We start from the raw sequence: 25123 nt of genomic DNA on the forward strand, positions 1-25123 counted from the left end.
GAGTTGCAGTTGCTCCTTGCTCCTGCGCGATGGTATGCTCACCTTCCGTCCTTTCTGTCACCTGCAGCACAGCAGAATATACAAATGAAAGACAATTCTGGAGAATGGCAGTTTGTTGATGGCTTGGGACCTGGCGGTATTTCAGCCCGCAGAACAGCATTTTCCAACACTCCTCCCCAGGAATCACGCCTTTTCAAGTCCAAGTACGTAATGCTTGTAGTCGAATCGCTAGAAGTTGCTTGGTCAGTATATCTGCCAGCATGTCGGTCGTAGTCACGCAGGTCAGTATGAGTGTGCCTTTCTTGCAGTAATCACCAATAAACTTGAGACGAAGTCCACAAGTTTTGCTTGGCTTGAGCTTGCTTCATTTTCCACTTGTTTAATTGCAGCTTTGATATCCAATCTCATAATGATGGGAAGTGCAACCTGAAAACCAATTTATCTCGCTAACTCCTTTTAACTCCTTCAACCGAGAAGCGCTCTTTGGCTCCAATTGAAGAAGCCGCACATTCCGACTTAGCCGCGAAAACGCCACTGCTGATCGCTTCTTACAATGCCATCCCACGATAGTTTCATGTATTCGGACAATTCCACCACTTATGGACTTTCTATCCCGCTTATCTCCAGCAAAATTAGCATCAGTATAACGCTCGATGCGTAGCGGTAAATTTGGACCACCGTCGCAGTTCATCGATAAACAGAGACCAGCACTTCTAGCCAAGTAGCGCACAATACGTTTCGCCAACTTGTAGTCGCCAATTGTCGGTGCGTGCGCACGCCAAGAGAGGCAAAAAAATATCTGGTCTCGAGCAGCGAGCAATCCAAAGCAAACTTCCAAGCAGCAAATGAAATATCTTGATGGTCGGGCGCTCAGGTGTACCAGGCCCATTTGCCGGCATTGACGACCCTCCTCCCTTTTGATCGTCATCCAAAAGGTATTTTCTGATTCGAGATCGCACTAAATTCGCTTTATAGAGCCCATGCTTGGACAGTAACTCAATCATAGTTGGTATTTGATCAATCTTGTGACCTGACTCAGAATTGTAACGGACATGCATTCCAAGGAATTTCTCAGCCATTCCAAGGTCCTTCAACTCAAGGCATGCCATCCGCGAGATGAAAACATCAACACGCTGGTTACTGGTCCCTGCCACCATTAGACCATCCACATACGTGCCGACAAACAAGGGTAGTGTGAAGGAGTCTGGCAACAGTTGGCTGCGCTTTTCTTCTAGGTTCGACTTAAAATACAAACATGTGTCCGTAGCGCATTGAATATTAACAAAATGTTTGTCAGCGTTGCGTGGGGGAGCTGGTATCACAGCCTGCCAGCCTGCTTTAAGCCATAAAGACTTCGTTCCAAACAAAGAGATAGGTCTTTGGCGATATTTACACCATACTCGGACAGCTCCTCCACCGTAAAAGTCATTCTTCAGGAATATGAAGATGAATTTTCAACCCCATCTTCTTTAGCAGCTCGCACGTAAGCGCTTGGCGCGTCGATATGCCGAGCCGGTGTATGCCAAATCCACGCAATTGCCAAAACAATTTCTGCACTTGTCAAGTCTAAAACCGCGGTAAAAGTCAGCAAAAAGTTTACATCCAATACCTGTTCATTTCCACACGCATCAAGTCGTGCTTTGTAACGGTCAATTCCTCCGTCACTTGTGCATTTTTTTCTTGTGTGTATACCCACTTAGTGTGCAAACGCGGTACACCAGATTCAGTTTTGACCACTCTCCACGTTTGATTTGCCCGCAAGGATGTAAGCTCTTCATGGTTAGCGCGCTCCCATACATTTTTGTCGGGACTACGCATCGCCTCGCGAAAAAAATTCGGGTCGGGCAGATGCGCGAATTCAGCTTTAAAAACTTGCAAGACGGCAGCAACGACTGCGTTCACCACATCATTAGATGCTGGCGAGTAGTCCATCTGAACGGCAGCTGTGTCTGCGTTTACAAGTTCACGCGCTGGCTCCAAATCAATTGAATTATGCATGTCCGCCTCCATTTGCCGCAACGAGGTTTTTGTTAGTACGATTAGGTCGTCATAACTCATTCCCAATGGGTTTGGCACGCAGTTTATCCTGACGCGCCTCAGCTGGACCTTCTATCTGTCCACTTTGAGTCACCACAGTCACTTGACGATTGGCACTAGCGTACTAATATTGGCGCGTGCGCGCTAGCTCTTGTAATTCATTCTCGTCCTCGTTACTTAAGACATCCTCCGAATTGTCCTCGTCCGTCAGCGTCTTGACGTGACGGACGTGGCGTGTAGTGATGACAGTGCGATCACGCGGGAGCCAAACCTTTCGTTATTCCGCTCTTTCCAGCAACAACTCCAACCTCGGAACGCTGCTTCAAAGAATCCATTCTCAGATCACGGTAGACCTTACACTGCGACCGAAAAGCGATATTATCTATTAAACTTGGCGACCTTCCAGTCAGCATTTCCATTGGAGACGCTTCCTTCGGGTTGGAGCGGGTTGGCATTCTGTCTAAAACGAAAGCCGCATATTCGGCTGCATCGCCTTAAAAGGAAATTGGTAGGTCACACGAAAAAATCATGTAGCAAACCATATTAATTATCGTCCGGTGCGTGCGCTCCGCCTTTCCATTTCCAGCCTGGTTTTTAGCATTCTTAATTTGCTGTTTAGCTCCAGTCTTTAGACAGAACAAATCCACCTTCTTGTATTTTCCGCCACTATCTGTACGGAGCATATGCACGCGGTGATTGTAACGTTTCTCAAAATAGACCAAAAATGTTCAAATTTGTTTTGCAGCTTGGTCCTACCTCGCTCCTAAAGTCAGAGAAAGACTTCCAGACTCCGAGAGTCACTTAGTTCTATTGAACTAATGGGTTTAAGAACTCAGGGAGTCGTACAAGCTATCAAAGCTTAAGGAATCCTAGTTCAAGGGAGTTGGGAGTTTGTAAAACAAGTGCATTTAACGCTTTAATATAAGAAGGGGAACTGCACTTTATTTAATTATTTAATCTTATACCGTACCCTAGCTAATTTAAGATTTCGGCCGCCAGATCTATATCTGGCGGCGACCACATTTGTTACCCATCATAAATGGAATTTAAGTAATTAACTATTTTAAAATAGGATATAGAGGGTATTCTACCCATAAGGGTTCTCCAACCAATGTTTGCCCCATTATAACCCCCCCCTATCAGGCTGTTGACACCGAGTGACAACATTCGCTTCATTTCCTCTTTGAGGTTGGAACATAAACAGCTAACCGTTTGATTGCGTTTTGCTTTCCTTTGTCCCATGACAATTAATGGTGAGTCATAGACTCTTAGCACCTTCCTCGACGATGAGGGGAGGGTGGACTTTGAAAGTTACTCTCCATCAAAGGATAGGAGAAAGAGCGTCGTTATTATACGCCTTTTCCTCCGGATAACGTCGGCGGGCCCCGAATTCGTTCCCAGAACGTGGTGCCGCTGATGTCTTAACTGCATTGAGCAGGACACGGAACCCTGAGTCCAACATCATTACTAATCTGCTCGACGAAGAGCAAGAGCAAGCAAACCTCATAGAGCAAGAAGCTCGTCGACGAGTGCCGAGATAGCGAAAGCTACAGCTCAATATGGATTCACACCGCTTAGTGCGGAGGAGCGTCTCAAAGAGATAGCGGGTCACAGCTTGGGCATCTGAATCCCCGGTGACCCAGCGAGGACGCCGGAGAAGATTGCTGCTCGCGACGCTCTTTATGAGCAATACCTTACGCAAAGGTAATGACGCGAAGTCAGTATCTGACGTGTTTACGTGATCAAGCGCGTGGGGCTTCGGTGACTTCCATGAGGGAAAACGAAACAAGGAGTGAAAACGACGTCTTATTTGAGAACTGGGTCCACCGGGCCCGCCACCTTCGGAATATTTGGAATATCAGAAAGTCTGCGGACAGGGCTGATGTTCGTTTGGAACGGAAGCTTCACTTCGATTTCGCTAAGCTTAAGGCCAAAGGCCAGTTACGTTTGGCATTTATGATACAAAATGAAGAAAGGCCTAGTCGATATTTCAGTGCATCGGTTGACCGTAGAACAATGAAGCGAAACCACACTGAGGCTATAGATCCACATAATCTCACGTCTAGTAGCGGGAAGCGTCGTTTGACGCGAGTTCACTATGAGCTTGGCGCTCAAAAATGTGAACGGCGTACGGGCAACCTTGCCGAAGAGGTATCTCGAGCTCCCCAAGACTTTTTCGAAGAGGAGTACCCCAGTCACTTCACCAGATACTGGTAGTGGCCCATACGACGGCGTCACTTTTAAAGTTTCTCCGCGTGAAACTGAAGGTTCCCCGCGCATCAAGCAGCGTGGGAGGGGGGCCAAATTTTTTGCGGAAGGATTTGATGATCTAAGGCACGAAATGCAATTTCTTCGTGAGGTCCTTGCTCCGGTTGAGAGCTCTTTTGAGGCAGTTCAGGACCGTCTCTAAACGCTGGAGCGTCGCAGCACGTTTAGAGGGCCAGCTAAATGTCCTGGTGAGGATGCAGCAATCTGCGGCACGACCGCCTGTCTCAGCGCAAGCACCTTCAAGTTTACTTGGGAAGGGTCCCGATATGGCTTAAGCAAGCCAACGTAGAACACTGGGTGTATACGCAGCTTGCTAGGAAGGCTTAGCGTATAGGCTAGGCCTTTCTTGGCCACGACCGTAAATGGTCCAATAAAGCGCGGGCGCAATTTGGTCTTGAAGACCGCGGAAACCAAGTTTGTAGGTAGGTTTTAAGCGTTTAGTAAAACTCGGTCTCCGACCATATAAGAATTAATATAGCTTCTGCCTTTGGCATCTGCTTGTTTTTTTTGTTTGTCTTGGCCATCAGCCATCGTATCCCTTACATGTCTTAAGACACTAAATCACGTCGCGAGAAACTCGCTTACTAGTTTCCGAACGATTACAGGGCTGATATCTGCACGCCTATCGGCTAATTCTCCCCCACCAAGCCCTGAACCACGCAGTGGTATCGTTAATGGAACGCGTGGATGGGTACGACCGTTTATATAAAACGGAGTATAGCCTGTAGAGGCATGAAGAGCGTTATTTAACGCAAACTCCACCACTGGGAGCATTGAGATCCAGCGCTTTGGTGTCTGAGCACATATACTGCGTAAAATGTCTTCAATGACGCGATTGACACGTTCGGTTTGACCATCGGTCTGCGGATGGTCCGCAGTGGACATATCCAATCTGGTGCCAAGCACTCGGATATTGATTTCCAGAATGTACCCGTGAAACGGGGTCTTGATCAGAAAGAATTGCAACTGGCAAACCGTGTTGTTGAAAGACGCAATTAATAAACAGCCTTGCTGGACCTTCACCATCAATGGTATCCGGCACAGCCGCTAAGTGAGCCATTTTGCTCAATCGGTCAAGAAAGACCACTATGCCGGAGTTACCGGCGGAATCTTTCGGTGGACCGAAAACAGAATCCATACCAATGGACTCCCAACAACCTATGAGGGCGAGAAGGCTCGCCAGTGGCGTGGCAGCATTTGCCGAGGGTTTAGCCGTTGGCAAGTTTCGCATGTGCGGACATATGTGTGGACATATGTGCTGACCCATTTATAAAGTTTGGGCCACCAATAACTCTGGCTAATAGAGTTGTAGGTATTTTCTCTACCGAGATGACCACCAACGACAGTATCGTGTGCCTTTTAGAGGTCTCGCATCCACATCATGAGGAACAGCGACACGCAGAGGGTCCGCGGTGTCTGTGCAATAAAGCAACAGGTCATTATCGATAGAAAATCGGTGTAACCTTGCACTCCAACCTGCAGGCAATTTAATACCTGGATCAGAGTTCTTTAGAGCTCGTAGCAGAGCTACACACTGTTCATCCTTGGCGTAAGCCGAACAGATTAATTCAGGAATAGTCGACGTGAAGTCGTTAAATGAGAAAGCTCATAATCCGGCCTGCGTGATAGCGCATCGGCCAAAGCATTCTGCTTGCCGGGCTAATACTTCACCTTGAAGTTGTATTCCGCAAAAGGATAGCCATCGGGCCATTAGCTGTTAATTTGGTGTGACTATTCGCCTGCGTCATACGCATGATCTAAACTGAACTATATTTAATTATTTAAATCTAAGAACCTTACCCTAGCTAATTAGAATAGATTTTGGCCACCAAATTTATATCTGGCGGCGATTACATTTATTACCCATAATAAATGGGACTTAAGCAACTAACTGCTTTAAGATAAGATAAAAGGGTATTTTACCCATAAAATAAATTTACCACAACAACGGTTCTATAACCGATGGGTGCCCCATTACAGTCATGATATTATTTTCCGACCCCCTCGATTAGCAGACCAATTTCGAAATTTTTGCGTTCTTCGATTTAATGCTCATACGCGATCGACGACTGGAGTAGCCGTCCTTTAATGTTTCGGGTTCACAAAGACCATGCGACGTGTAAAAGCTAGTCGCTTATCTTAAGGAAGCGCTTTGTGGTAAAGGATAACAATATTCTGAGAAAACATCGTTTCTACCGTTCGTTTACCGTCTTTGATTTTGCTGTGAATCGTTGAGCAATATTAAGGCATTACGCGATCTCCCGGTTCTTAAGTCAAGTGTTAATGTTCTATGCCTGTAATTGTGTGACAAACGTACCCTTTAAAGTTTGAAACAATCCAGCATTATGTTGCACAACTGGGCAAGTCATACTGCACTTTCGAGCCATAATCGATTTATACAATAATTGTAGCCGACAACGCTACAGGCTTTAGCGTAGAATGTGACCACATTTGGACCACGATTACTGCTCTTTGCTTTCTTGGCGATGAATGGCGCTGCCTCTTTTTCTCACCGAATTTCACAGGAGCGATTGCGACGTAACACGTCATAATATTTGGCAAAAGACGTGCTCCTATCCATTCGCGCGCCCACCTCTACCGGCGCCAACATGACGATCAAAACACTGTTTTTTGGCATCCAACTTTTACATTGATTTGTATACAATCAATTCAAATGTATTGTCGTTGGCCGTCTAAAGTTCCTTCCGACCTAGTAGAAAAGTGTGCTAAAATGGGGCGACCGATTTCTTTCATTTCAAACCAGATGCTTGGCATTCGAAGCGCGGTCAATTCTGCATCAATCTGCTCATTGATGGTCTTCAGATTCCTTTTCACCTTCTTCTTACAACGTCCTGCACTTCGTCCTTCTTAATGCTTCAAGCGTTCAAAGCCATCGTTTCCCTCGTGGTTGCATCCACCATGGTCGCAGGTCTTCCTGTCCCTGATGGGACTTGGCCAAAAAGCACGGGCTTAGTCAGTTTTGATGAACCGTACGTCGTCAAGTCGGGCGAAACGTACGATGGCAAAATGCAAACGTTTGATCGTTCGAACATCAAGTGCGAGGGCCAGAAGGAAAGCGGCGCAGAGACCTCGGTGTTCAAGCTCGAACCTGGGGCGACGCTCCGAAATTGTATCATTGGCAAGAATCAGATGGAAGGCGTCCACTGCTTCGAACATGATTGCATTGTCGAGAATGTGTGGTGGGATGACGTGTGCGAAGACGCTTTTACGATCAAAGGGGGGAAAGCTAGCAGTGTGACGAAAATTCTTGGCGGCGGGGCACGCTACGCCGACGACAAAGTCTTTCAGCACAACAGCGTTGGTACGGTTGTTATTGATGGCTTCTTTGCCCAGGACTTTGGAAAGCTGTACCGTTCGTGCGGAACATGTTCGACGAATCCGGCCCAGCGGTTTCTCAAGCTGAGCAACGTGTACGCTGACCTTACCATTATCAAGGCCAAACGCGTGGACCCCAACGTGAGTATTGTAATGATGAATGAAAACTACAAAGATGAGGCCGTGCTGCGCAATATCACGGTGAAGCCAGGAAAAGAGCCCTACACGGAGTGCAGCTGGGCGGAAGGTCTTCCGAAGGGCGGCGTGAAACCACGGATTCTTGGAAATGGCCCCAAAAAACCCGTGTGTCAATATTTGATGGAAGACATTCACCTTATTAAGCCGGGTCAAGGTGTTGAGGCCGGAAAAGTGCACCCAGCGGGGGATGGAGGTAACTCAAATGAGTCGGTGAATAAAAATGCCATTAGTAAGGCGAAGGATAAAGATGGCTTAAGTGAGGCAAAGGATAAAGATGGCTTAAGTGAGGCAAAGGATAAAGATGGCTCAAGTGAGGCGAAAGATAAAGATACTTCAAAGTAAATGAAGAATGCGGAACTTGTCAAGTAATGAAATAAATGTCCTACCTTCTTTTTTTTTTTCTTTTCTCACCGAACTATAAGAGATTGATAATACCAGTTTAATGCCAATCTCCTTTACTTTTGTGACATTTTTGAAAACGAAAGTCATCAATTCTATTACTTTTTTTTCTAATGTTTTTACGATTGATTCTATTTAAGCCACGAGAAAAAGGAGACCCCGGTAGTAGCAAATACATGGGCCGCCACCTAAGCAATGTTTGCACAGATTTCTCGAGAGAGCGCATAATCCATCAAAGATTGTATTCAGCGGCAAATGCTACTGCTTTTGTAAGATGACATCTATGCCACTTCGCTCGCGACATCTGCTTATTTAAGTGTGGCCATCAGCGCATCTTTCGTCTTCTCTGAACCCAAAAAACTGCCTATATGTGGTCCATGCCCCTGTATGGACGACAAATATTAAGGTTATGGCAGCCAATTCATCACTTTGTAGCGGTGTACTAACTAGTTAGCGCAAAGTCGATTTTTAAATGTTAAGTATAGCTCTTATGCGATTTGGCAGGTCATATTTGACTGACGTAATAATGCATCCGCAATAAGTACGACAGAGTATACTTTTTTAGAATATCGTCACATTTGACCTTATTATGTCTATGATAAAAATGCTGCGCGTGTAACGGGGCACCTTTCGCTAGTTCTGCTTAGTACTAGCCAACCTGCACTGATAATATTGAAGGTGAGGTGCCTACGAATACTTTAAGTGCACGACGTGCAGAGGAAGAATTTAAAATGCTTATTGGTCTTAGCAACAAAATGCTGTAGCTTTGACACTCGAAACTTTTCTATAATATTGACTTCAATATTCAACTTCAATATAAACAAAACAAATTACATATTAACGGTCGCTTCAATAAACGAGTCAATACGACGTTTCTAACGAATGTCGCTTGTAGGTAGTGGTTTATAGACCTTTGTTTTATTCCATTATCAAAAAACAATTCTGAATTAGCCACGAAATTATCACGACTTCACAGACACACCACGCACCATAACATAAAGTCGCGACGAAATAATACTCTCAGGTATGACACGCTATGAATTCATCATCCTTTCACGACGATCACTACTTTTCCAATGCCATTCGTATCCTTGAGTCGCTCCTGGTGATCCTTTATCTCTCCACCTTGCAGATCGTGCGTTTTAACAAGACGACCAAGTCGTTTCGTTCGCCAAAATCAACTTGAAAATGCCACTTGAAACCTTGTTCCTTCACCCTCCTTGTGATTGCTGCGCGTTTTGATAGTCACGACGTTGTTTTCTCGGACCTCCTGTGTATTTACGTGGCCCATATCCACCTCGCCACTTGCCCGAGCTAGTGCATCGATTCACATCACAAAATGGTTGAAACAACGACGTATTGCCAAACGTAAAGCCCATCTTTTGAAGATTGGTTGTAAACTGAGCACGCTCTATTTCAGCACTCTTACGTCCACTTGGAAAAACAAACTCGGGCAACTCGTCCCAGCTCAAAATCTTTGCTTCCGCAGTCATATCCGATTGTTTGTCTTCCATTTGTTGCAAATCCGTGGCCAAGAAGAACCGAATTGTTTGCTCAAGCGTCGTCTTCACTTCCGGATCATCTTTTGGTGGAATCCCATCCTGCTCGAAGCAGTAAAATTCAATGCCAATAAACATACACGAACCAAAGCCGTGACCTTCCGAGTCCGACGTTTGCGAATAGTAGCACGGCAAAGCATGAACGCGCGAGACCGGGGACATGTGCTGAAGATTGTCCACCAGCTTTCGTAAGCGCGATTGCACAAACTTGCCCCACTTGAGCATCGCATTCTCCGAGTCGGCTTTGAAATTAAATACCAGATACGAACCATAACGAATAAAAAAATTCGATCTTTGAAACAGCTCGTCCCATGCATTCTTGTCGTCAATAGCCTCTTGAGTCCTAAACGTGCTATCACAGGAGGGCACGGACGTCGTCATGCATACGACAGCTGGAGTTATATCCGTCTCGGAGCTGTTTCGGACTAAAGCAGCACTAGATATGGGCTTGGAAATGCCTACAGCAATCTCAGCCAAGTACCGTGCACGCCATAATTCTTCGTATATCACCGAGTACGTCGACTGAGAGACTTGAACCGAAGAATTCATGTGTGGATACGCCGGTGTGATAATTGGCATAATGTGGGACCGATCAAAGACGTTTTGAACAGGGTCCCACATATCAAATCCAAGCCCAGCATCGTAAATTATATTCAGCATCACAGGCTGTGGCCATTGCCATTCGGAAAACACTTGAAAAAAACGTACAAAAATTGTCGCAGGCGCGGCATCGGGATACAATTGGCATGTAAAAGCCACCAAGATTGCCCAGCTAATACCTCCAAGATAGCCAAGCTTGGCTGAATAAATCCCACGACGCCGTGCCCATGCACGTACAGCTCGCAGTACAATTCGATACTCTCGTCGCTTTGGTACCAAACACAGCAACATGGAGCTAACTCGAGGAGCATTAAGTGCCTTCATCGAGCTTTCATGGACGCCAATTAACATGTGATCCGAATCAATATTCTGATTAGCCTCGACCCTTGATACTGGCAACCGTGCAAAGAGCAAATCCATGCGTACAGTTAAAAACGACAAGGAGATAAGAGGCACGTACGCATGCGGTACGGGAGCTAATTGCGACACACCCGGTGTGTGCTGTAACAATTGACAAAACGAGCCAAAAAAATCGTCATGGGTCACGTGCCACGGCGTGACACAGACAATATCAATGTCCGAGTTGGGATCATCAAGACCAAGACGATACGATCCCGCGAGAAAGAGCGACCCTTTCGTAAGTGCTATATGAGCTTCACTCAACTCGCGTTCACGTCCAACCATCTTGACCCACTTGGTAAGTAGATCCGAGAGTTGTTTGAGTACATGAAGCTTCCGGACTCGTGCTTCGGGTAGATCCATGGGTGAAATGGTGTTGATATACGCGCCAAACGACTGCACTGCTCTTAAATCCATTGAAGGCTGGAATGGCGACTCGACTACACTTGCTACTGCTGGTATGAGGTGGCATTTGTGGTACAATACATCTCTTGCTTCATCGAGGTATCCTTCACGAATATTTGCACATAAATTCTGCTGCAAAGACACAGAAAGAATTCCTTGTTGAGCTGCTTGTTGTACTGCCCATAACATGGCTGTTGATTCTTCATATTCACGATGAGCGATAAATTCTTCGGATAAATTGTTGATGCGATCGAGTAGCATGTACGCTTCGTCATCTTCGTCTCGTCCGTGTAAAAGCCTTTGCAAGCACTCGTCGTCTTCATAAGTTTCCATCTCGTGCTCTAGACGAGATGAATACGAGTTGGACGACAAAGGAGAGCTACGATGAGGACTTGGACATGAAGATTCCACCGTTGACTCGCTATTTGTATCGTCACAGTCAAAAAAGTCGTCGTCGCTGTCCACGCTCTTTTTCGCGCGGGTGCAAGTCACGGCCAAATTACACGGCAACACTTTTTTATCCAATCCCATACTTTCACCACGCGTTTTTTCATCCAATCCAATTCTTTCATGTCGTAGGGCTTTCATTGGACTACTGTCACAAGAAGATGGTGTCACCAGTGTGCCATCGTCACGATCGGCTGTCGAGGAGCTCGATGGTAATCGATTGACTCGATCCTTTCCAGTCTCTGTGGCCGAATCCGTCCGTCTTTCCTGTGTACACAATTCTTGCACTCGTGTCATTGTCTCGCCCTTTTCTGTCATCACGGAGCGACACGGAGCCAAAGCTTGGTCTTTTAGATTCAATTGACAACGTCCGTTTGGCGACTGAAGCGCCTCACAGCGCTTCTTAAAGCTGGATCTTGACACGAGTTTCGTGATACTGCGCGATCGAATTGGGCGAGAGGCAGGGGCTAACGGCTTCGCAGACATAGCTAAATCGTTCTTGGAGCCTACTACAGCGTCTTTGAAGCTAAAAGAGCGGACACCACTGGAAATAAGACCGTGCTGATCGCGGTTGTCCGGAAGAATCATTCGCAATGCGTGAAAGTTCGAGACTGCTGAGCGCGAGGACAGGAACTTGGTGGCGGCCGTTACTGTGACACTGAGTTAAGGGACTTCGTCGCACACGTGAAAAAACGACCAACACTCTTTGGGGCGTGTAACCCTATTGCCTCAACGATACAAATTGAGGGAATTGAGCGAAATGTTAGCAGCGGAAGACAGGGGGGAACGAGTAAATTGCTGTGGTGGCCGGTCAAGTAGGTCTTGCAACGTCAAGGAATTAAGATTTAGTGGTGGACGTCACGGATAGATTTCTAGTACCTGGTATGATATTTCCCAGGCAATAGTGTGACAGACTCGTGAAGATAGGAAAACGCAATGTCCGGCGACAGCCGCACAGTTAGGCTTACCCTACACCCCGTTTTGTAAGACCCGTGTCTCGTTTCTTTGTATGCGGTTTTCCTTACTATGCTTGTCAATTTGGTCGTGGAAATAAGGGTTCCGACATGGATTTTAGTGGAAGAAAGGCGAATTCTTCGGACAAATTGGGGATGGGTACGAGATTCATAAATGTAGCTTCAAGGGGGAATTATAAAATATAAAATTGACCAATCCTGGCAAATAAAATCTTGGTGGGTTACAACATTTGGAAAAACAGTATAACAAGTGAAGCGCTCCCTGTCCGAACCTCTCTCTCGTCTTGTACTGTACTTGAAGCTTTTTATACCTGCTCTATGAATCTGATGAGTTACCAAGCTGGGAAATGAAGAGGTGTGGAGTAATCGCACGAAAGCTGATGCTATGCTTCATGCACTTGAAGACACGAAATGAAGTAGGACACCGTGTCGTGCCGACGGGTTTTCTTGCCAACACTCGACGTGACAAAGTACGTTTCTTAAAGAGGTCTATAGAGCACATAAAGGCCCTATAAACAGGACTGACGGAGAAACGCTTGTAATTAGTTGTTCACAAATTTTGGAGCTTAGGGGTAGAGTACTAGCTAACGCTAGTTCTAGAATCCACATCGGTTTCCCAATTCTGATGACATGCATTTTGTAAAATAAGTCTTTTTGTAACACAAGGATAAAAAGGAATATTACCCATATAGTAAATGTACCACAAAAACGGTTCTCCAACGCCAGACATCGTCCGCGTCGCTGATTACAATTTGCGATATGATACCTCAATATTTAGTTCCACTTTTCGCAAAAAGTTGTCTGTTTTGAATTGTTAGTCTCAAGCCCTTTAATTTTCCTCCTAATTCAATTGACAAATTTATAACCATTCATATGCTGGTGCGTCGTCGAACCTGCGGATCACCCCACATACGACGCACTGCCTGGCGGGCGTTAAGTAGCCATCAGAATCCTCTCCATTATGATGTAATTGTCGTTGGCGGAGGGCATGCAGGCTGTGAAGCTGCTGCCGCCGCGTCTCGAACTGGTATCTCGATATTAATGAAAACAGTTCATAGAATATCCCTGACTTTGTTGTAATGTAGGTGCTAAAACCGTCCTTGTGACACAAAAGCTAGCAACCATTGGCGAAATGTCATGCAATGTAAATATATATTATTCCTTCTTTTTCGTATCAACTAGTGGTCAACAAAAAGCTCATATACTCACGTGTTTAGCCATCCATAGGCGGGGTCGGTAAAGGCACGTTAGTACGTGAAGTCGATGCAATGGGAGGTCTCATGGGTCAAGTAGCGGACTCGGCTGGCATTCACTTTCGAATGCTCAATTCCTCCAAAGGGCCTGCTGTACGGGGTCCACGCGCTCAAATGGATCGAACTCTATATCAACAAGGAATGCAACAAGCACTTCAAACGCTACCAAATCTGTGGCTACTCGAAGACGGTGTCAACGATTTGATCGTCTCTTTAAAACGTCCTTGTGAAGACAATAGTAATGAATGGGTAAATGGTGTAACGACGCTTTCTGGTCGAGAAATTCAAGCGTCCCAAGTCGTGATTACGACGGGTACATTTCTTCGAGGTATGATCTATCAAGGTCCAGATATTCGTATCCCCGCAGGACGGTACATGCGTGATTCCAATGGCATTGAGCGGCCAGCTATAGGCCTCGCACAGACGCTCGAGCGATGCGATTTCGCACTCGGACGTTTAAAAACAGGCACTCCCCCTCGACTTGATGGACGTACCATTGATTTTACCGATCTTGAAGTGCAGCCAAGTGATGCTCTTTTAAAGCCATTTTCATTTATGAATGAAAATCATTTTCTTGATCTTGCACCGCACCAAGTTGTGTGTCATGCCACGTATACCAATGAAGAAACACATCGAATTGTACGTGAGAATTTGCACTTGCTTCCGCAATACGATGGTGGAAAGGATGGCGAAGGCATTGGACCTCGGTATTGCCCATCCATTGATACAAAAGTGCTTCGATTTCCTGATCGTTTGCGGCATCAAATATGGCTGGAACCGGAAGGTTTGGAGACCTCGCTAGTGTACCCCAATGGTATTAGTACAGCCCTTCCTGAACCTCTACAACTTGCGTTGTTGCGTACAATTAAAGGACTTGAAAATGTCGAAATCGTACGAGGGGGGTACTCAGTCGAGTACGACTATGTCGACCCTCGATCCTTGCTTCCAACCCTTGAGACCAAGAAACTACGTGGGTTATATTTCGCGGGTCAAATTAATGGCACGACGGGGTACGAAGAAGCTGCGGCTCAAGGCCTCGTAGCGGGCTTGAATGCCGGTTTACGAGCCATGGGACGAAAGCCACTAATTCTTGATCGTGCAGATGCCTTTACTGGCGTACTCATTGACGATTTAACGTCCTTAGGAACGACGGAACCGTATCGAATGTTCACGTCACGGTCCGAATATCGGCTTTTGCTTCGTCCAGATAATGCCGACTTGCGACTTACGCGCAAGGTTTTTGAACATGGTGGTGGCATTTCAAAGGATCGTATGGAAGTACTCGAGCGAAAGGAAAAAGCGACGGACTATGCGCGGAAAGCACTGATGGAATTTGTACGGGATCCGTACGAGTGGAACCGCTATGGGATAAAGATTGGACTTGATGGCGTAAAACGTAGTGCTGCTCAAATGCTTGCGCTTTCGACTGTGACTTCCGCGGATATTGAGCGAATTTGGCGCCAAGTTGAGTATAAAGATGCCGAAGCGTTGCCTGATGAAATTAAAGAAATTATGAAAACCGAATGCCTTTATGCAACGCAATTACGAACACAATTGCAAGAAATTCATATTTTTCGAAATAAACAACATGTTTTAATCCCCGAGTGGGTTGATTATGCCAATATGCCCATGATTTCCATTGAAGAGCGCGAGAAATTGCAACAGACGCAACCGACGACAATTTATGCTGCAAGTCGGATTGCAGGGGTACGATCGTCGACGCTATTGCTGCTCTATCAGTACGCGATGCGCCAGTCTATTGATGGACTGACGAAGAAAGACCGAAGGCGTAGAAGTCAACGGACGACGCCCGTAGTATAAATTGATTATTTAGTACTTTTAAACGTAGTAAATTGTTTTTTCTTATACGATTGTTTTGTTCGATTTTTTATTTATATCTTTATCGTAAAAGTTTACGAACATTCAAACATATTTTTGAAGTCATTAATGTGAGAGTTTGAAGTACTGACGTCTTCGTCGTCAACCATTGATAGCTTGTCAATTGCGAGACTAATGGCGAGGAAGAGCAGTGGAGCGCGCAAAGGCCGCAGTGTAAGTGCGCTCGTGCGTGCAGAAGACGCTGCTGAAGAGGAGATTTTAGAAACGCCGGCTTTGAGCTCTATTAGCGCAGCGGTAGACGACCATAGCGATGAGGAGAGTGAGGACGACGAGGCCGAGATCGAGCGCCGCCTCGTCGCTGAGGCGCAAGCCGAGGCGGATCACGCTCAGCAAACAAAGGAAGTTTTGTACAATAGTGAAGCTCTTGTCGCATTAGTTAAGGACTGGGACACGAAGCCACTGGCATGGGTCGAGACGCTAGAGACGTGTGCCGTGCCACTGGAGCTCGAGAGCGTCCATGACGATCTGAAACGCGAAGTCGCGTTTTATAACCATACACTAGCTTCTGTTCGTTTGGCCAAAGAGCGGCTGCAGAAGGAAGGAGTGGCATACAAGCGACCTAATGACTATTTTGCTGAGATGCTCAAGAGCGATGCGCATATGGCAAAGGTCAAGGACAAACTCATTTATGAGGCGAAAAAGATCACAGCCGTGGAGGAGCGAAAGAAATCTCAGGCGCATCGTAAGGTTGCAAAGGAGGTTCAAGCTGAGAAAATTAAAGAGCGGAATCAACAAAAGAAGGATACACTGGAGGCTGTAAAACAGTGGAAAAAGCGCAAAGGCAACGACAAGCGAGGACGTTATAAAGATGACGATGATACGGAGCTGGATTCAATTGTTGGTGGGAAACGGAAGCACGTGGGTGGACGCGATGGCAGTAGCAAGAAACCTCGCGTGAACAAGACACGGGAAGCAAAAGACGCAAAGTTTGGCTTTGGTGGCAAACGTCGTCACGCAAAGAGCAATACGAAGGAGAGTACCAATAACTTGTCATCCTTTCCAGGTGCGATGAAGAGCCGAATGAAGAGTCAAGCGACTGCTAAGGGCGGTCAGCGCGCTGGGAAAGCTCAACGCGCAAACCAGCGGAACAAGAGTCGGCGGTAAGTACCATCATAAGCGACCGAAAAACTAGGCTTTATTTGTCCATTTTGTCAATTTCGGTATCGTAATGTTTGTGAATTTAGAAAAACAAAATCAAAAAAATCAAAAAATTAAAATCGCAAGATAAATCGTTTTGTATTTAAAAAAGAGATTTTTACCTTATGTAACGTACCCTCCCTCGTCAATTTGTAATGTTAGAACCTTTCGATGAACAAAATCGGGGCGTCTTAACCCTGAAACGGAATATTATTCTGTTGCATAAAAGCAAGTAACAGTTGCCGTTCATTCGGTGGGAGTAAATCAAGTTTCTCCGTCGTCATATCTCGTGCGAGTTCCGCGATGGCATCGTAGGGTCCAGGAGATGGCGATTCGGAAACTTTAACGCGCTTCGAAAGATCGTTATCGCCTGGTGTCGGCATCAGTCCATATTGTTCACCTGGAAACGGCCTTTTGGCTAAACGGGGGTCGCGTCCTGCACGCCGAGGGTCACGATTCGGATGCGCCAAGTTACTACTGGGCGGTCCATTGGAACCCGCGGGTGTTGGTATTAATCCAATCTGAGCCTGAGTGTGCATAGGACTCGTTGACGGAAGAACAGCTCCTGGCCTGCCATTCATCGCAACGTTTGACGCTTGAGTTGTCAAAGGTCCGGGTCGTGCACTCCAACGCGTACCCCCTCCCGGCTTGACTGGCCCAGTACCGGGTGGTGCCATACCTAAAATACCAGACCCCATGGGCCCACCCATTGGTGGACGTGGTGGTGGCGGCATCATTCTAGTAGCGACGGGAGGCGGTTGAGTAATCGTAGGAGGAGGAGCCAAGAGGACTGGTTGGGTTTCGGTCGACGAAGGAATCGTAATTTGCAATGTCTTAAAGCTTTGGACAATGGCATGAGTAAGAGCAGGATTGGCCATGAGGATACTTTTCGTCACGTCAGGCTTTTGTCGAGCGTGTTCTTTTAATTGCAACAACATATCGTAGAGCTTGATAGGGCCTAGCCGTGTAATTGCCGACTCAATCGCATTAATGGCCATCTCACCCGTAATCATACCTTCGGCTCCTCCGTTTCTAAAGTTGCCGGCCGCAATGTTAACTCCAATTCGTTGCGTATGAGTGTTTGCATCGTGACGCTTTCTATCGACACTGCTAGACTTGTCGCCACCGTCGGCAAAGTCGACACGAAGATTGCGGCCACTAACCTCGTACCCATTGAGGTTACGCATCGCACTTAATGCTGTTGCTCCATCCGCGTACTCGCAAAAGCCGTAACCTTTGGGTTTACCACTTTCTCGGTCCGTCACGAGGCTGTTATGTCATAAGTGTCGTTGATACATAACATTCTTATACAGTCGATAATTAAATTATTTGGTAGCTTGAACGAACCGAAAATTTATCACGGCACCAGCTTCTGAGAAAATTTCCTTTAGCATGTCTTCTGTGACATCGTAGGGAATGTTTCCAACTATTAAATTACACAATAGGAAGGCAAGTGAAAAGACGTTAGACATGACGAAACATTCAAAGCAGTAAAAACAATGCGAATGATTTCGAACGATGCAGACAAGAAGATGATGCACGAGCTAGGACGTACCAAAAACGCTGCGCTCCTTGGCGGAGCTGGCGCGCGACTTATTATTGATCATGTGGTTTGGTTCCAATGCCTCAATTTCCAATAAACATTTTTTTTAGCAGTGAAAGTGAGAATTATTTACACTTATATAGTGTCTGAAAGTTGCATGTTTTAATAACTAAAAGCAAGCGATTTAGCGCTTGACAAATCGAGCTCCATTTAGCAGCTTTTTTTTGGTAGAACTCCCAAATTACGGCCTCAGCCTATAAAATGATCCAAGAGCCGGTATGTACTTACTTTTTTCTTTTAATATATTAGCATACAGACACGGCCAGACCAATTGCTTTCCTTGAAAAAAGCTCTCAATAAATGTGTAAAGAGCCAAATTGGGTCGACCGCTACTTTTTGTTTGCTAAATTGTTAATGGACTTTCATTCGAGGGTGGAATTAAACATCAATGGAAGCTCTGTCGGCATGATTTCGCCTTCTTTTGCCAAGGAGCTGCGATGCATGGCCACAGCGAACTCATCCGCATTTAAACTCCCAGTCTTTGACTGATCGGCGAGATCCCCAACAGTCTGTAGTGTATCTTGCAGCTTTTCTTCCCATTGCTTTCTACCACCCAAGCTCGCAAATGGATTCTTGCTCGAATTACAAGTGCTTTCAGTAGTTTCTTTTCCATCACTGTTACCGCGCGTATGCATTGGCAGAGAGCACATCAACGCCGGAATATCCTTCGTAAGCAAATCATCAATCATTTGTAATTCCCGTGCTTTTAAAAAGGGGAATTTGGTGAATTTGCGGTCAGAACATTGAAGTACAAACGCATCGATTGGTGGAAAATCACCCGGTGGCAAATGATACTTCTGCTGAATATCGCGAAAGTTTTCGGCCATCTTGTCTAGCAACTCGCGCTGCTTTTTTTCCTGCCCAAATATCGCAGGCATCTGTGTACGTAGATATCCTAGAATGCAAGCATGAACCTTGACAAGGCGTGCACGTTTTACCAATTCATTGACCTTACGAACAGCAGCATGCTGCGGTAGAGCTTGCAACTCGTGGAGTAGATCTCGCTCTTCAGCATCAAAAAGGGCCTCCGGAGTACTACTACTATTCTTCTCCCCGTGATTTTGGCGTGGCTGAGACCAAAAGGAGCCTAAATATACACGCATGACTTCAGGTGTCTTTACAACTTTTCCGAGCGACCACATGAGGGCTCCGTAAACGCGCAATAAACGTTGCTGGTCCACTTGATCGGCCTTGTTAAGTACACAACGGACCTTCTCACTATGTCCTTGCAATATTTCAATCACACGCTGAAACTCGTCGGAAATATCAAGTTTATGGGCATCAAAGAGCAATAGAATCAGGTCCGAACGTTCGGCAAACCAACGCGCTACTTGTGTAAAGTCATACCCGCGTGCAATGCGTTGTTTTTCTCCGCTTAAAATGCCTGGGGTATCCACGATAGTTAGCTCCTTTAGCAACGGAGCAGGAAGTTGTGCGACCTCAAATTTATTGAGAAAGGCGGTCCCAAACATGGACAAACCACCAAACGGCAAGTCGGGAGACACACAGGCTGCGTTGCCAGGGATCGTACGCTCTTCTTCTTCGTGCATCACGGCAACAAAGCGATCCGTCGTAGGCTCGGGACCAACGCGTTGGCCAGGAAATGGCCGACCCAAGAGGTACTCAATGAACGAAGTCTTGCCGACCGAGTATTGTCCAATCATCAAGACCTGTGGTTTTGCTTTAAAGTCGCCATCACTCAGCAAGGGTGAGTGAAAGTCTTCAAAATTGTAGCGCTTTTCAAGCGGTCTTAACTTCGTGGCATATAGTTTCTTGAGACCATTAATGACCTCACGACTCTTTGCGGCACTGTCAGTTTTGGCATCACCTCGGTGGGGATTCTTTCCGCTATTGCTAAGAACGGATTGAGATCGCTGAAGTCGGGACATGGTTGAGCAAGTACAAATCGATCCGTCTTTTTAAGATGTGAATTGGCTAAAAAACCATCCATGATGGCAAGAGTGATGGTCTTCTGTAGATGGAGTGTTGGCTTCCTCCTTTTTCGCTGTTGCGTTTTCAAGCCAAAAAAAATATTAATACAATATGCAAGCCCGTACTTGCCTCTTTTTTTTAATAAATCCCTTTTCAAGCTGCATGGGTGGTAGATTATTAAACGCGAGAAGGCCTCGAAGCTTCAGCACGTTCTAATCTTGCTTCTTGCTCTTGAATATCCGGGACCCTTGGAAGTTATTTGCGTTTCAAGCAAAAGTACCTCTTACCTATCGAGACTGCTTTCTTTCAATCACATTTACGTAAGTTTACAATTCAAATCGAAGACATTAAATTAGAACATGAGAGCTTTTCGTAAAGGCTAAATATCGTAAAAACATTGACATCCTCTATCTAAGCGCTTATTCGTAATTCCAGAGCTAAGGAATTCTCGGTGTCTAAAGGAATGCACTGCATATTTATTCGTATATTTCGTATGCCTTTGTACGTGGTAATCGTCCTATCAATATTCTAGTCCTCTTCACTCGAAAACAAGGCAAAAAAAATCGACATTTAATGCCATTTTTTTTCTTTTAACTATCTTACAAACCGCGAGCTTTCATTTAACACAGCGGCATCTTTGCCACATATTTTAGCACACCGTCGCAACCAAACGACCTTGACGAAAGACCTTCTTGCTTGACTTTTTAATCTCCACAGCACGCGGAAGTCGCGAATTAATCTCGACTTCAGAGACCGAATCAAGTACTGGCAACGACAACGAAACCTGTTTCATCGTTGGAGACAAAGGCGTTGCAACCACCACGGTAGACTCCGGATTCACCTTTACATTCAAACTCGTCGAGACCTCTTGAAGCAACGATATCGCAGCGGCGCTGGAACGACGGCGTTTGCCGCTATTAAACATAGCACGACGCGGAAGCCGAACAGGAAGCTGGGGAGCTTTCTTGCGTCCTTGAAAGACGACTTCAGGTTCTTCCTCCGTCTGTAGTAACGCTGTAGGCTTTGCTAGCGTCACTGTGTTTGCCGTCGTTCCTTTCGAAGGCAAACGCTTGAAATTCGGAGACGAGTTGGACTCCAAGAGTACAATTAAAGGAGCTACGGGGTTTACAACCGACTGCACCAATTCCGGTTGGAAAAGCACAACTCCAGCGCTGTTTTTTATCAATGAATCGACTTTCGTAGACAGCGACGGTGGAGTCGGAGCTGGGGTCGTGGGTCTCGGTACAGGAGGTAATGGTCGTACCTTGGGCTTGATAAGAACCTTTTCAAGCTCGTTCTCGACACTTTTACTGTCTGTACTGGTCTTGGGGGCATCGGGCACGGGCTTCCGGCCATAGGCCCCTTTAAGACGACCTCGATGCTCTCGATTTCCATCAAAAGGTCGACTATGGAGCGAATTGGGCCTCGTTCCGTCGACATACGGAAGCTGGGTACTTAACAACACTCGAGATTCCGCCGATGCTCTTGATAATGCCACGACTCGTTTACAGAGACACAAGTCCGTACATCCATGCTGAGGTTCTCGGTCGCGGTCTTTTACACGAAGACTTGTAAAGTACTCTTGTTTTAGCAACAAATTAATTGTCTTGCCTTCCTTCTTTTTCAACGACTTAACACTGTCAATCTGAAGCCGTTTTATCGGACCAATGTGCACAATAATGTCAATTCCTAGTAACCGAGATGCCGCAACAAGCTCCAAGTGGCCACCCCATTCGCCTGCTTCCCGTAGACGGGCACAATACTCCTCGACGCCTCTTCCTTTTAACAATGGCGTAAAGAATGCACGTTTGAGATCAATAAAGTCCACGAGGCGACGACGTAATTCCAAGTGGCGCCGGTCGTGGCCATAGAGCTGGTCACTAAGCGCTCGAAAGAGACAATTGCCATCTTTTCGAATAGACACGACATCCCACCCGAGACGGTGGTAATGGCGCTGGTATTGGTCCACACTGACCCACTTGGCATCGCGAAACGTGACCGAGTAGTCTACGACGGTCAAATGCTCGTACGTGATACTAGGGGGCGCGTACGTCTCCATGGTCGTGTATTGGCGATTAGCGCGGCGTGAGATGGTTCGGACGGTTCCGTGATTGCGCTTCCGTGCGTGGTTTCGGAGCCACGAGAGCGACATAACGCACGACTTTTTCAAAAAGATGCTGCCCGCAAAAGGCTTGGATTTTTCACAAATGCCGAAAACAATTCGAAAAAGACGATCGACACATTGAAAAAAAGGCGAGCGGGAAAGGCTTGAAATGGGCGGACCAGGCAACAAAAAAAGCCGGCAGATGTCGAAATGTGAGAGGCACATTACGAGGTTTTCAGTTCAATGAAGTCGCGAGGTGTTAGGAGAGTGTCGATAGGCCAGATGGTCCGGTGCTACTAATAAAACTGCCGTGGTATCGATACTGGTCGTAGGTTGAAGAGTGGACTCAAAGAGCATGAATCGTGGACTTGAATGCCACTTTACGATCGATTTGGAAAGTTAAAGACTTTTGTGTCGACATGCGAAGAGCGCCTATTTGTCCTGTCGAGACGTTTGTCTGTTGAAAAGCCATCTTGAGCATTTCAAGATAGAACGCACGTAAAAACTATAAAATAACAGGTCGTAAGAGGCTGTGCTCAATTCTCTAAGAACAGCATGTCATCCTTGAGTTTTGAACTCTTTGTCAAAAATGAATATTTTGTGTGTGCCCAGTTCTTGCTAAAATTCTTTTTTGTTTTTTTATAAATTGTTGACGCGTCGCAGTACCACCAAATTTCAGTGATGTGGCAACTTCAACTCTTGATTCTATGGAAAAATATTCAGCACATAATCTACAGTAAGAACGTTCGCTGAATTGATTTAAAAATTATAAGAAAGTATATGATCCATTAAATTAAATTAACGTTTTTTAATTCAATCAGCTGTCCGATTACATCCTTTTCGATAAAACAGCTCTTACTATTCAAGCGTCACGCTATTTTTTTAAGATAATCCCACATTCACTTGACGTCACGATTATTTTAAAAATTACAGTTCACTTGATTACCTGGTTGAGCTAACTCCATCCTAATTAAAATTGATAAAGTACCCCACAGTTCTTTGCTTATATAAGCAGCCACAAGTTTGATAAATGCCTTGTATTTTTTCGTTTCGTATTATTTACTCGATCGTTATACGTGATGTTGTGGCCCCTTCAAGAATAAGTTGCGTCTTATGTGTAGCGTAACCCACAAATACGTCATGGCTTGCATAGAGAGATGATACATAAACGAGGATTTAGCATTACCTCCAGCTGCGAAGATAAGCAGTTATTCCTACTTTGTGATGCGATTTCTTGATTCAAGAATCACCAATCAACACCACTTTGTGGCGAGAATTGTCCAAGCTGCTAGGCAGCGACGTCAATATAGCCACCATTGGTGGCTAGAAGTTTTGATTAAATACATTCACTAGCACTAAGATTCGACTTTCCACCATTTCGGTGTCTATTTTTCTTTAACGCCATGTGGCGCCAAACTCAGGATCAAATGGATAATTACGTCTATTTTTGTTTTAAATGTTATGAATAAGCTTTGCAAGTAAAAGCGCTATGCGTGACGTTTCACGCAGTGTAACGGGGTGTATCGTTACATGAAATAAACACTTAAAGGTTGTTGATTAATATATTATTCAAAAGGTAGATAGTATTTGGAGAATATTACTTTCATAAGTAATAATCGGAAAGCTTATCCTTTGGTAGACGATATATGCCATCATATCTACTTGCTCCGCGGTCCGCGCGCAGAGAGAGAGATAAGAATTTATTACATGTTTTGTATTAGTATATAATTAAGTTAGTGTTAAAAAGATAGAAACAGAAGAACTTAATTATATCAAAGACAGTTTACTTTTAACCCTCTTTAAGGCAAGTGCTTTAAAGAGAGTCTTTCTCTGCACTTACTAGTGTACGTGAAGTGACGTGAGGAACCACTCGCACTGAAGCAGTGCGAAGTGGACCTGTACTGAAGCAGTACAAGTCGGCAGTGCCCAGTTAAACCTGGTAGCACTTTGTAGTCCGTCCAAGAACCACAGTTTTATCATCTAAACAGACATATTAGATGATAATGGAGATATGTAGGCGGGCACGTCGTAATGCGGCCACGCTCTACTTAGACACACACCCTAGCACAGCGAGGAAGAGGTTCAACCTGCTTCTCTTGCGTGCAGTGAGGTAGTTGTGGTGGGCGCGCAAGCAACCTCACTCAACACACTAAGTGCTCTGATTAAGTGTCGTCACGGGAGCGGTAATCCGTCTCCTCGTGCGCACTTAACAAGTAGGAAGTAGTTTTCAGACTGATTTTTTATTTAATAGAATTAAATATAAATACCTGTTTTTACCAATTAAAATGCTATCTCTATAGATAACCTTTAATATGTATTGCGAGCGTATCTTTCTAGATGCCTCGCGTAACGGATGACGCTAGCCGTCATCACGGAAATTGACCACCCCCTTAAGTACACCAAGTGTAGTTAACGGGGACTGTGTAACATTAGAGCAACTTTAGCCCGTTACACCACCCCCCTCTTTAAGAACACATTTACATTTTTAAATTCTTTAAAGAGGAGAGAGGAACTGCGAGCAGCTTTACGCGCCGCTAGTTCACTCGATCACTCTAGCGTACGTGTTTCCATAC

General features: G+C 45.5%; 8 protein-coding genes across 8 annotated transcripts; 3 read left to right on the forward strand and 5 right to left on the reverse strand.

The window, feature by feature from the left end:
• Positions 1–713: 713 nt before the first annotated feature.
• CCR75_003632 (uncharacterized protein) lies at positions 714–1157 on the reverse strand (the record flags this gene model as incomplete). The annotated part of the gene is made up of 1 exon (XM_067961726.1): positions 714–1157. The coding sequence occupies one exon, from the start codon at positions 1155–1157 to the stop codon at positions 714–716; it is 444 nt and encodes a 147-aa protein (XP_067823496.1).
• Positions 1158–7176: 6019 nt separating this feature from the next.
• CCR75_003631 (uncharacterized protein) lies at positions 7177–8181 on the forward strand (the record flags this gene model as incomplete). Its single annotated transcript, XM_067961725.1, has 1 exon — positions 7177–8181. One exon carries the CDS (start codon positions 7177–7179, stop codon positions 8179–8181), a length of 1005 nt encoding a protein of 334 aa, XP_067823493.1.
• A 1268-nt stretch (positions 8182–9449) lies between these two features.
• CCR75_003630 (uncharacterized protein) lies at positions 9450–12236 on the reverse strand (the record flags this gene model as incomplete). The annotated part of the gene is made up of 1 exon (XM_067961724.1): positions 9450–12236. The coding sequence occupies one exon, from the start codon at positions 12234–12236 to the stop codon at positions 9450–9452; it is 2787 nt and encodes a 928-aa protein (XP_067823494.1).
• Positions 12237–13495: 1259 nt separating this feature from the next.
• Positions 13496–15743, forward strand: CCR75_003629 (uncharacterized protein; the record flags this gene model as incomplete). Its single annotated transcript, XM_067961723.1, has 3 exons — positions 13496–13649; positions 13708–13766; positions 13840–15743. 3 exons carry the CDS (start codon positions 13496–13498, stop codon positions 15694–15696), a joined length of 2070 nt encoding a protein of 689 aa, XP_067823257.1. The 3' UTR covers positions 15697–15743.
• Positions 15744–15888: 145 nt separating this feature from the next.
• CCR75_003628 (uncharacterized protein) lies at positions 15889–16878 on the forward strand (the record flags this gene model as incomplete). The annotated part of the gene is made up of 1 exon (XM_067961722.1): positions 15889–16878. One exon carries the CDS (start codon positions 15889–15891, stop codon positions 16876–16878), a length of 990 nt encoding a protein of 329 aa, XP_067823256.1.
• A 107-nt stretch (positions 16879–16985) lies between these two features.
• CCR75_003627 (uncharacterized protein) lies at positions 16986–18518 on the reverse strand (the record flags this gene model as incomplete). Its single annotated transcript, XM_067961721.1, has 3 exons — positions 16986–18180; positions 18259–18337; positions 18467–18518. 3 exons carry the CDS (start codon positions 18516–18518, stop codon positions 17103–17105), a joined length of 1209 nt encoding a protein of 402 aa, XP_067823254.1. The 3' UTR covers positions 16986–17102.
• A 358-nt stretch (positions 18519–18876) lies between these two features.
• Positions 18877–20403, reverse strand: CCR75_003626 (uncharacterized protein; the record flags this gene model as incomplete). Its single annotated transcript, XM_067961720.1, has 1 exon — positions 18877–20403. The coding sequence occupies one exon, from the start codon at positions 20401–20403 to the stop codon at positions 18877–18879; it is 1527 nt and encodes a 508-aa protein (XP_067823625.1).
• A 692-nt stretch (positions 20404–21095) lies between these two features.
• Positions 21096–22598, reverse strand: CCR75_003625 (uncharacterized protein; the record flags this gene model as incomplete). Its single annotated transcript, XM_067961719.1, has 1 exon — positions 21096–22598. The coding sequence occupies one exon, from the start codon at positions 22596–22598 to the stop codon at positions 21096–21098; it is 1503 nt and encodes a 500-aa protein (XP_067823255.1).
• Between the last annotated feature and the right edge of the window lie 2525 nt (positions 22599–25123).

Source organism: Bremia lactucae, linkage group LG8 (assembly GCF_004359215.1).
Source record: "Bremia lactucae strain SF5 linkage group LG8, whole genome shotgun sequence".
NCBI lineage: Eukaryota > Oomycota > Peronosporomycetes > Peronosporales > Peronosporaceae > Bremia > Bremia lactucae.